General features: G+C 38.6%; 2 protein-coding genes across 11 annotated transcripts in view; one reads left to right on the forward strand and one right to left on the reverse strand.

Moving 5' to 3' along the window:
- LOC131234366 (short-chain dehydrogenase TIC 32 B, chloroplastic-like) overlaps positions 1-4,997 on the forward strand; it is a 31,332-nt gene extending 26,335 nt beyond the window's left edge. Inside the window, exons 8-10 of one of the 2 annotated variants that reach the window (XM_058231188.1) lie at positions 785-831; positions 2,757-2,969; positions 4,763-4,997. In XM_058231188.1, coding sequence (XP_058087171.1) covers positions 785-831; positions 2,757-2,933 — 224 coding nt within the window. In that variant the 3' untranslated portion in view covers positions 2,934-2,969; positions 4,763-4,997. Of the gene's footprint in view, positions 1-784; positions 832-2,756; positions 3,016-4,762 lie in introns of those variants that run through there. The other variant, XM_058231189.1, reaches the window with a different exon arrangement.
- Positions 4,998-5,166: 169 nt separating this feature from the next.
- LOC131234367 (uncharacterized) lies at positions 5,167-10,805 on the reverse strand. 9 transcript variants are annotated; one of them, XR_009165692.1, is made up of 4 exons: positions 10,649-10,804; positions 10,453-10,567; positions 9,547-9,980; positions 5,167-5,471 (listed from the first exon to the last, which is right to left on the reverse strand). XR_009165692.1 is itself a non-coding variant. In XM_058231195.1 (4 exons), exons 2-4 carry the CDS (start codon positions 10,520-10,522, stop codon positions 9,625-9,627), a joined length of 318 nt encoding a protein of 105 aa, XP_058087178.1. In that variant the 5' UTR covers positions 10,523-10,567; positions 10,649-10,805; the 3' UTR covers positions 9,398-9,624. The 9 variants fall into 9 exon arrangements, 5 of the variants coding, with proteins under 5 accessions (XP_058087178.1, XP_058087175.1, XP_058087177.1 ...); XR_009165691.1 differs by lacking the exon at positions 5,167-5,471 and adding an exon at positions 8,297-8,602; XR_009165693.1 differs by lacking the exon at positions 5,167-5,471 and adding an exon at positions 9,139-9,393.
- Positions 10,806-11,625: the final 820 nt, after the last annotated feature.

Raw genomic sequence — 11,625 nt, forward strand, 5'->3', positions numbered from 1 at the left:
TTGATATTTGTGATGATAATAACAAGTTTTGTGTTTTTGGTTAATTACTTTAATTTGTTAGTTGATCTTACACAATATTTAAGTTAATGCATCGGTTCTACATCAAACATCAGTCTCAATCTCTCTGCTCTCCAAAACTATTGACCTAAAAGATCTAAAATGCTTACTTTTGGGTACTTCTTGGTCCCCAGTCTTATAATTTCTCATTTAGACTTCTATAACTACTAAAAATACATTTCATGTACTCTGCTTTAGTCTAAATATTTTTAAAACCTTTAGATTCTAAAGCATCCATCCATAGCTCTAACATTATCTTTACCTACTTCCTTGTCTCATCAATGAAAATGATGTTATTTACAAACAAATATGCTACGAGACCTTTTCATGTAAATGCCTTACTAACTTGTGCATAACCAATCCAAAAAAGATGCAACTCAATACCAACTCCTAGTGCCAGCTTAGGGTAATTGGAAACTCATCTTTCCACTCAATTTGTTGCCATCCTTTTTGCATATGCTATATCATGCTAATATACATGTCCTATTGAGACTATTTTATTAAGATAATTAAAAAAAAAAAAAAAAGAACTAAAGAAGTTCTCTGTACACTGCAGATATTGACTTTTGACGTGGTCTTAATGATAGAAACCTCTAAGAGTTTTTTTTTTTTCCTTATCACAATGTTTTCTATTGCATGCTTTAAAAAATGCTCCTTAATGTCTTTATTTCACATTTATCTTCTCCATTTTCTACCAAAGGGATCATATGACCGTCTATTCTTGCAGCCTTTCCATTGTGTTGGCTGAAGCCTTTTCTACAGACAGAATCCCAGGTCCGTAAGATATCACGGTGGAGTTGTTCTATTTCTGCCATTTCATCTCTTCTTTCCCCTTAAATTTCCAACCATTTAGGATTATTACTAAGATTTTGAGGGATAGGCTTTGTTAGACATGCAAAACTTAAAATAAGCTGACTCTTCAACTGCACACCTGACAAAGTTGGAGAACACACCTGTCTAAATTGTCGGCCCAACTGAGGATGGAACATAACTGAAGAATTGCACCAGGAAGAATTAACCATCTGATTATTCCCTTCCAATTTAGATCACTCACCATCTGACCAACTCACCGAAATTCAAAATCACACACTCGAAGCAAATACCATTCATGATGAGAAGGTTGTGTCAATCTCCATAAGGCTACAAAGTGCTACAGAGTGTAGGGACAATCACCGTACTCCTGTCACCCTCTGGGAACACTCAGTTTCCCTCTTTATCACAAGATTGGTTAACACAAATATTTTGATAGAAACAGACCTAACCACTTCTATGCTTGACTATGGTGTGGCTATTGCTTTGTCTTTCAGTCGCACACAACCTCTTTCAAAGATGGGCATCTATAGACACTCCATTCGATATAGAATGATAGTTCATATGAGATCTGGATCTGAACCCTAACCTAGAACTAAAACCCTAGCCTGAACCCAAACTCAGAACTGAAGCTTGTGTTCGCAATCCAAAGAATGGCGTGTATAGACACTCCATTGTCCTCTATTTGTTTGCACTACTATACACCACTAATTACCCATCTCTCGCAAATAACATTGATTAGAAGATCCTAGTGATCCGATCAATCAATATGGAAGGGACATATTGATACAGACTATGCATCATGTGAGCCCACCCAACATTGCCAAGCCTTCTCAAATCACTTTTATCAAATGAACATAATCATTCGATCAGTGATTGGGAATATGAAAGGTCCGTATTTAGTATACTTGAGAGGTTGAGGCATTGATGTAGACCATCCATCATGTGGGGCCAGCTTTTGGTTGTTCATCCCTCTCAAATCACTTTAATTGAACAATCCTAATCATTAGATTAATGGTTTGGAATAGATGGCCAATGTTGTATATACTAGAGAGGTCTAAGCTTTGATGTGTACCGTCCATCATGTGGTGTCCACCTCTGATTGCCTATCCCTTTCAAATCACTTTGATGAGATGATCATAATTATTGGATAAGTAGCTCTTTTCTTTATATATATATATATATATATATTCAAAAGGAGATGTCATGCCCCTATATCATTGAATATGAACAGATGATGAACAGACCAGACTTTCAGGTGGGCTCCACAAAAAACAACAGTCCTCACCTATCATATTACCTAATTTGGGAACGCAAAAATAAAAAAATAAAGGCTATAGACAACCTGAGGAAATAAAGAGTCAACCGGCCTCTCCTAACTGCAAAACATGGACTTCCCAAGCGAAACTTCTCCTGAGACAACCTGAAAACCGACACGACACTACTACACTGCAAACAGCCGCATATCATCATTGAAAACCGACATGACACTACTACACCGCAAACAGCCGCATATCATCATGCCGCTAGCCATAGAAAACTGCATCACACAGCAAGCACCAGACACAACAGCAGCCATCAAACACCAGCCCTGAAGCCCGCTTGCAGCAGAGGATCACCTATCTATGTTTCTCTTACTGTACCCAGGCCTACTCTGTCGAGAAAGAGCTCCCCTTTGGTCAGGAATTATTGGATAAGTTGTTTGATAGATTGACAGTCAGAGAAGTCCAAGCACTGATGTGGACTGTCCATCACATGGGGCCAACCTTTGGTTGCCCACCCCTCTAAGATCACTTCTTCTTCATTGAAATTTTGTATTCTTTCATTTTATCATAGCTATGATATATATCCTCCAAAGACCTACTAAAATAAAGCCTGTTGCATTGCAGGGTGCGGCCACAACTTGCTATGTTGCGCTCCATCCAAATGTAAGAGGTATCACAGGAAAATATTATGCGAACTGCAACGAATCGCTTCCTTCTGAACAAGCAAGAGATAGTGAGTTGGGAAAGAGATTATGGGAGTTCAGCGAAAAGCTTGTTAAGCAACTCCATGGACCCACATGACACCTCTCAGATCCGGCCCTACATTATGTCGCAAATGATAAGTGGATTTATGAATGTCAGGCATTGCATGAGAACTTTTACATCTTTCCCGAAAGTGTGCCACTTGTATATTGCATCCCAACCATCCAAAAGGTAAGCCTCACCATGAGGATCACCTGTGGTAAAAATCAGGCTAATTCGCTAATTAGTTGGGCAACACTGACAAAATCAATTGTAGACAAGGCTACATATATTCCTGCCCCACCTGACTAGTGGATCAGCCTAATTTTCATTTAAGGCATTTTTTGAGCAGTAACTTGTCTTTTCCACGGCTTAGGTTTCGCGATGCAATTTGCTATACCAAAACTAGAGTTAAAACTTAAAATTATGGTGTTTGTTGCTTGTTTCACATTTCTCTTGGGTGTTCTTAATACAGTTGGATGTTGCATGAGATGCTAACCTATCAACAAGGTAAACATTGCATATTTGGTGTCTATGTCTGGGTGGGTGGGTAGATTTTGTGTAAACTCACATTGTGTGGGATGTATGAGCAAGTTGGAATATGGTAATGGAAAATCAAACGTTTCCTCCTATTTTTAGCCATATATTGTGATATGAATACTTTGCTCCTTCATTGGTAGTGATTGATCTACTTATTAAAAGGGACATATCAAATTACCACATAAAAAAGGCCGTCAAGTCGATCCAAGCATCAGGTTTAGTAGGCCTTAATTGGTATTTATGTGATTGCATAAAAGGAATGCCATGTGTTGAAGTATGGTCAAATGGCAAAGTCAAATAGACAGGAATTGTTGGTAGACTTGTTATCGAAAACCAAAAGTCAAGATGAAGTATGCAAAATTCGAACTTTAAGGTGTTATGATATGAGTAGTTTCCTACTTCATTGATAGTGATTGATCTATTTATCCAAAAGAGCATTTGGAAAGGCCAATATCAAAGGGTCCATCAAGTTGATCTAAGTTTCAGCTCAAGAGCCTGCAGGTCATACCCCCAAAATCAAGTAAAATGAAAGTCTATTAGATGGTCAGAAGCATATCTCTAATGGAGAATAGAATGGCACAAATGGAAGTTAAAAAATGGGCAGCCTCAAGAGTGTCCAAATCCACCCCATAAGCAAAGGACCACAATCTATTCTACAGCCTATGAGGTTCTCCAGCCGGGTCATGCGAACCAGTCAAGATACTCAGCCGATTTATGTTCAAATGTTGGTTGGCCAGTGTGGCCTACTAGTCGGGCTTTTAGGTATGCAAACCCATTTCCTGATAAATTATTTATATCGCGTAGTTCTCATGGCAATGATCTAAGCTAGAGGCCTCCACGCACAGACCAAGCATTGCTGGAATTTGCAATTGTTATTATTTCATGTCCAACTTGAAATGCTCGGAATTGCAATCATAGGTTTGAGTTGGCATTGTGAATCGAAATGACACCATTCCAACTTTGATAATTTCATCTGGGGACATCCAATTTGCAACAGTAAAGGATAAGTTACAGAAATTTGAGAGCAAGAATCCAACTCTAGACGAAAACATAATCAAGGGAAAGATCTAAGAGAGTTTTGTGCATTGATGTGAATTCCCGAAAAAAGAAGATTTGACAAACACCCAAATCAATTTGAAGGTTGTAGCTGAGCCAGGGGTTCAAACCAGGCCAGAGAAGGTTTCACATCTCTATCTTTAGAAGTTCTCATCAACTAAAGGAGCAAGGAATCGTGCATTGGTTTCATTAATTCATATAGGTCGTATTTGCATGTCCGTTGATTGAGTTGTAATTATTAGTCTAATGGAGTAGAAGCATCAGAATTGTGATTTCTTTCCTTCTGTGTTTCAGCTTCAAATAGCAATTATGTCGCTTTCAAGTTGGACTCAAGAGAGGTGAAAGCAATTTTAGGGAAACTTCTGAATGCGAAGAATTGATAGTTTTTTCTTCTTTCTTTTCTTATGGGTTTCTCTATTCTTTTATCTTACCATGTTATGATGATTTCGTTTGTCTGCAATTAGTTGCAAGAAAGACAATGTTATTAGCCGTTCTCCATTAAAATTTCACTGCAACTGTTATGTTCTAGTGGAAATTGCATTTTGGTTCTAGTGGTTGCTTTTCCTATAGAGCATGTTTGTTTCCCTAATTACCTTTGTACTTAATTGCACAAGCGTAATCATTACCCATATATGCTGTTTAAGAGAGGGAATTCCCGAGGGCGTCATGTAGTCAAAATCCACTATAGCTATGTTGGTGGAAAATCTCTCATAAGATCATATTCAAGGGGCATATTTCAAATCTCTTGAATTACAATCGAAGAGACATTACCTGTTAACGTTGTCTTGGGTACATGGAGTAACATAGAATACACATGCTTTTTCTATAAATGTTCATCTATAATTCATTTCTCCTCGAGCGTACCTAAACCAAACCACATAACAAGGAGCCGGCGGATCTCACCGTCAATCTAAATTACGTCAGCTTCTTTCAGTACAACTCTCTCACAAGCTTCTATCCCCTTCTCTTTCTATCATCCACCTCATCTCCCACCAGTGTAAGCTAGTTATCAAGTCAATGAGATTTCGACACCCAAATTGCAAATTGCAAATAATAATAATAATAATAATAATAATTTAAAAATAATACTTAGAAGAACAATGGAGTAGAGAGGGAGATAACTTTTATTGATTTCAACATTTCTCCTACAAAACTCAAAGAAAAACCACACTTAGAAAAACATTCAAATGACTAATTCCTATACAACTAAGAGAATCGATCACAATAAACTATGAACCAATCTAATATTCCTTAATATAAAATCCTAATAAAAAACAAACATGAAAAGTAACTATATATCTAAAACTAGCTGATATCTTCAATCATATCAATTATACTCTCATCACATCTTTAAATTAGCCCTCCATATCTCTCAAAATAGTAAATTATAGTACTTGATTTAGGCTCCCAAATTTGTAAATAATCAGCCTGAAAATCAGCACATGTTGGGCCTACAGTGGGCTATAGTCCTACGACTTGTTGGGTCATACAGTGGACTTATATGGGCCTAAGTGGATTGGGCCTTATGGTGGGCCTAGATAAGCCTAACTTGGACGTGGGTCTGCATCATTTCCCCCAAGTTAGAAGGATCTTAACTGTGACGGGTTGGACACTTCATAAAAGTAGTACAGGCCCTAATAAAAAAAAATTCAATTCGTCACATGTGATCCATATGCATTCAAAATAGGGCTTGTTCTTCCATTTCACCAAATATTGCCTATATTGGCCCCGTCAATTGTTAGCAGTCTTCATTCACAACACTTGTTCAACTAATTCATTCTATTTATTTAGGAGTTATTTATCCATATTGATAATGGGTTCATTTTAAAGATCAAAAGCCTCACTATGGTATTCGAATAAGTCCACCACATTGAAAGTCACTGAGATATCTAAGTCACCTGGCAACTCAATTTCGTAGGCATTGTTATCCAACTACCTCTTGACCCAGCATGGACCAATCTTTTTAGACTTGAGCTTATTGTAAGTTCTCCTAGGAAGCCTTTCTTTGCGAAGATAGACCATGACTAAGTCACCTTCGCTATATATTTTCTCACATTGATGTTCATTTGCAGCGTCTTGGTACCTAGTGGTTGCTCTCAATCTTTTTATTTATTTGAGCTTGCAAGTCTTAAACATACTGGGCGAAAGCATCAACATCTTCGCTCACTTGATCTTGTGCTGGTAATGGTACCAAGTCAAGTACATGCTCTAGACTTCTCCCATGTGACTCAGATAGGATCTTCTCTAGCATCGATCCTTCAAGAATGCATTGGCGAGAACCCGTGAATGGATATTCATCATGTGGGATGAATTCACACTTTGGATCTCGGCCATCCACACATCTGCCAAGTACTTTGCTAAAAATGGGGTCCTCTTTGTAATTTGGTTCAGATATGTTGGAAGAGAAATGGGTTAGAGACAAACATTTATAGAGGAAGCAAATGCATTTTTTGTTACTCCATACACCTCACGACAACAGTAGCAGGTAACGTCTCTTCGGTTGTAATTCGGGGCATCTAAAATCCACTGCTCGAATCTGACCTTTTGAGAGGATTTCCCCGATATAGCTGTAGAGGATGTTGACTACACAGCCTTGGGAAATTCCCTCGCTCTCAAACAACATCTATGGGTAATGATTGCAACTTTACAAGTAATTACAAAGGTAATTAAGGAAATGAACATGCCCTAAGCGAGTGAGATCTTTCCTTTGCAAAGTAAATCATTTCAACTCAGCGGTCAGATCTAATCGAGATCATTCCAACTGGTCCATGGTTAGGTTATGGCATTAAATTTTAGATGGTAGAAGACTTGGCAATCACGGCAACTGGAAAAGAATGGCCACTATGCACAATGTGGATGAAATGTACGATCGACTTGGCAGATTGATAATGCTGCCACAAGAAGCGGACAAAGCAAGTAATATTAAACCTAACATAAGAAGCATGACTAGTCTATAGAGACAAGATAAAGACCTCAGATATACCCAAAAAAATTGATGATAGGAGCCTTGTGTAGGCCATCAAGGTTGATATATCGAACTCTAATAGATCCATGCATCCTGAGTTGTGAGCAAGCATTGAACAGTTTTCTTCCAGAGGAAGAATTGCTCAGTCATAAAATCGTAAAAATAGGGTGCTTACAAAACTGAAAGAACATAACCATATTTCGACATGATTTCAATGGAGGCTAGCAACAAAAGGTAAATCAAAAGATCAAGAGTGGGGAAAAGCAGGTAACAAGGCTCATGTATGAAAAATTCTGCCACTCCACTATGCTTTTCGGACCTTCCATCAAGGAATGTGCAAATCTACATGGAATTTTGTCAACTCATGACACAACCAATTTCACTAATACACTCCCATGCATGCCCAAACATATAAACTCCTACATGCACATGCACTAACACACTGAACACATTGACTATTGTTTATGCAAACTCTTTATCCCCACCGTGCTCACTATATAGGCGTGGGGATACCATACAAACAAAATGAGAGAACTCTTTTAAGTTCTATCCTTATCCTGTGTTCAACGAAAATCTCATGGGATAATGTACTCAAGGCTAACTAATTTTCCCGACTCTGGGAAGACAGTCATCAAGCATGTTTCTAGACGGATTTGGGAATTGGGATAACTTACCTCTTATATGGTTGTGAAGATGAGGAACATGATTATCCCTTCCTGGCCAAAGAAAGAAATCATGAAGAATGGACAGAAAGGGAGGTATGAATGATTTTATACATCTTCCTGCAATTTTGAAACAAACTCAACGAGAGGATAAAACTAGAGCTGCAAAATCCTAGCAGAGGAAAAGGAATTGCTTCCAATAACTTCAACTGGACATACAACGATGTTTAAAATGTTTTACATGCTTTTAGCCCAGTCAACATTCACGCAGTTAGTCCTAAAAGAAAGATGAACTATTGTGCTAATTTAGCAGAGGGTAAAGAATAACAGAGAGAAAAGGGAGTAAAGGAGAGCTATATTGAAGTGGATTATTACAATAAGGTGTGTCCCTTATCATTTGAAAGAATTTAACTACCCCACGAGATGGACTGGCTAGAATCTCTCCTGACCTGGGAGAATTTTCAAGAAATCTTCATCCGTGTTAGCATCCATCAGGTCAACGGATCCTGCAAAGAAGCACATAACGCTTCTTGATTAATTCAAAACAAGTTTTCCTTCCTCTAGAGAGTAACATCAGCATGAAATTGTCTCAAAGGGGATTAATTTGAGTGAGATGGAGAAATGTAGACAAGATGGGAACAGGACTCACACGAGGGAGATGGACAATGGTCCTTGACACAAATGTGAAAATGTGGCACTTGTATGAGATCTAGACCATTCATCAAGTGTGGACCACCATAAACAAAAACTTAGGCAAGCCCACCAATCGAGCAGACCACATGTATGTTACATTGTGAGCATTCGAATGGCCTATTTTTTCTAACAAAACTTGTGACCGAACTGATGAGTGAACCAGCCCAATTTTTAGGCCAGAAGTACACTAACCATAGGGCACAATAGACAAATGGCCTGGATCAGGCATGTGGGCCACATTACCAAGTGCTCAGCGAAGCAGAAGCCTCTTCATGTCAACCAAACTATACCTTTAGCAGGGCACTAATAACATAGGTAGACCATCAAGGATTTTTGCTAGCAATTGATCTGCTTGAAATGAATTCTTATTGTTTTTAATAACTACAAACCATCTTGAAACAAGAAGAGAACCAGAGTTATCAATTTCTAACAGCATATAGTCATTTCACATGATTTTCAACAACTAGCAAGAAATATAAAGCAATGCAGTGTAGTGATTTCTCTATCAAGATTTCTTAATCCCACATCTACAACTATGCATGGGACATCTGAGTCGTGCATAAGTTGGGCTGCACCATGCAGATGAGAAGGAGCAAACATCAAGCTGGTACACCAACGAATAACAAGGGATATCGTGAATTGAAACAAAAACACAATATATGTTTTCACAGTGCAATATCTACACAATGCTACTTATCTACAAAGCGACATGAAAAACACCACATCAGTTGAAAAATCTACTCCTATCCCAACATACCAGAGTATACTCATACTGGAACTGGAATTCCTGTTTCAAGCATTGTTCCGCCTCCAAAAACAATGTCTCCTCAGAACATCAAAACTGCCACCCCGTGATCTTCAACAAAGCCGACAGAACGCGCAGGACCGACTTCAGAATTGACAAATATTCCTTGGCCCCCACATCAAAATCTGAAAAGGATAATGAGTCTTTCAGCTCAGATACCTCTGTTCGAATCTCAGATAATGTCGACGCCAATTCTAATGACCGTCGGGAAGCACGCTCAAGGTAATACCGGCGGGCAAAATTCAGCCGCCCCAAGTTTGAAATCCTCAATTCAAGCATGGTGCAGACAGCCGCAACAATATTTCTCGTCTGCTCAAGGAAGTGCTGGAGCTTTTCACACAAATCCCTCAAGTCTGAGATTGAACAACGCTCAGAGACTGCTCCTGCTGAAGAAAACTGAAAGCATGAGCAATTCGAATGATCAAAAGCCGAAAATCAATCATGGGTGAGTGAATAAATACAGATGAATTTGTGTTTCCAGTCTATACAAAAAACCCCATCTTTCAGCAATCCAAACCAATGTTCCTTAACCAATCAAAAGCTGAAAATTGATCATCGGGCGGTGATACGACATAGACGAATTCGATTTCCAGTCTACAGAAAAGAAACCCATGTTTCAGCGATCCAAACCGGTGTTCCTTGGCCCCACCGATGATGGAAAATGCCCAACAGATCTTATCGATGGGACAATCACAGATGCAAGATTAAGGACTAGGATCTTCTTCTCTGGAAGGCATTAGCTGCAGGGTCCATCGGCAGTGAAGCCCAAAAGACCAACATTCTGGATCACTGAACGATCGGCATCTGTTGTTCGTATCTTTGAATCAAGGACCATCTAATTCCTCTTCGAAAGGCTACCTTCCAATTCCGCCAACGGTCTTTTCACCCCTCTGCTGTCTGCCGGCATTTTCCCAGAAGCATTTTCCATTACAGCATTTGAATCCAAAATTGGGCAACTTGTTGTGAAACGGATCTGAAAGTAATGGAAAAGAAAATGTAAAAAATAAAATAAAAATTAGGAAGAATTGGAAATCAAAGAGAGTGCGAAAATTACGAAACCAAAATTCGGAAAACTCCGCCCAACAGTTTGTCGAGTCGAGTGAGTCCTTTAAACAGAGAATTTCTTCCTTCTCGATGTGCTATGTTAGTGTACGGCTTAGGGTTTACGCTCAGGAGGAGAAATTTCTATTTGAAATCCAGTAATCTGTTTTTGAGAGAGAGAAGGCTTACAATGGGCTGAGCAGCTCACTGCAATGGGCCGGTTAATGGTCCAGAAGGCTTTGGGCCAGGCTTGCAGTTTCAAGCTTGGCCTATGCACTGGTGGGCTTACACATTGCATGGATGGCCCGATCAATTTCCAGTTAGCTTGGGCTCAAGTCGTTTTAGCCCGGACTGATATTTGTATGTGTCATATCCTTTAAACATACCATTCCAGTCCTTAATTAAGAAATTATCAATCTTGAACGTAACTCATAGATTTCATTCTTTGATAATGTGCACTTATGACGTAGGGAAGGACGTGAGGTCAAGTACTACCTTACTCGAGGGATAACTGTTCCAAATTTACAGAACTTCTTTAGATTCTTCACAAAGAAACATCGTATCCACGAGAAAAAAATAATAATAATAATAATTCTAAAATATTCGAAATAATTTTATTGATGATGAAAAACAAGATTACCACTCTTTAAATAAGGCTACGAACCCTAGGGGGAAGTTTCAGAATTAAACTACAAGTAAAACTCCTAGAAACCTCGACTTATTATAAATAGTAAACTTATTATTTATAAATGGTCACGATATCTACTAGTGCGCATGGTTTTCGGCTAAAAACAGTAAGTGTCCTATTTGGCATAACCATGGTGTTCCCCTAACTATTCTAAGCACTTTTAATGTTGGGCACAACTCCTAAAACCCAATTGATGAAGAGTTATACTCAAATTCAAACTTACTATAAATAGTAAAAATGAAATTCAAACAGGAATTCGACCAATGATCTAATAGTATTTCAAAAATTCAGTGCGCATTCTA

Source organism: Magnolia sinica, chromosome 19, assembly GCF_029962835.1.
Source record: "Magnolia sinica isolate HGM2019 chromosome 19, MsV1, whole genome shotgun sequence".
In the NCBI taxonomy this organism is placed as follows: Eukaryota; Viridiplantae; Streptophyta; class Magnoliopsida; order Magnoliales; family Magnoliaceae; genus Magnolia; species Magnolia sinica.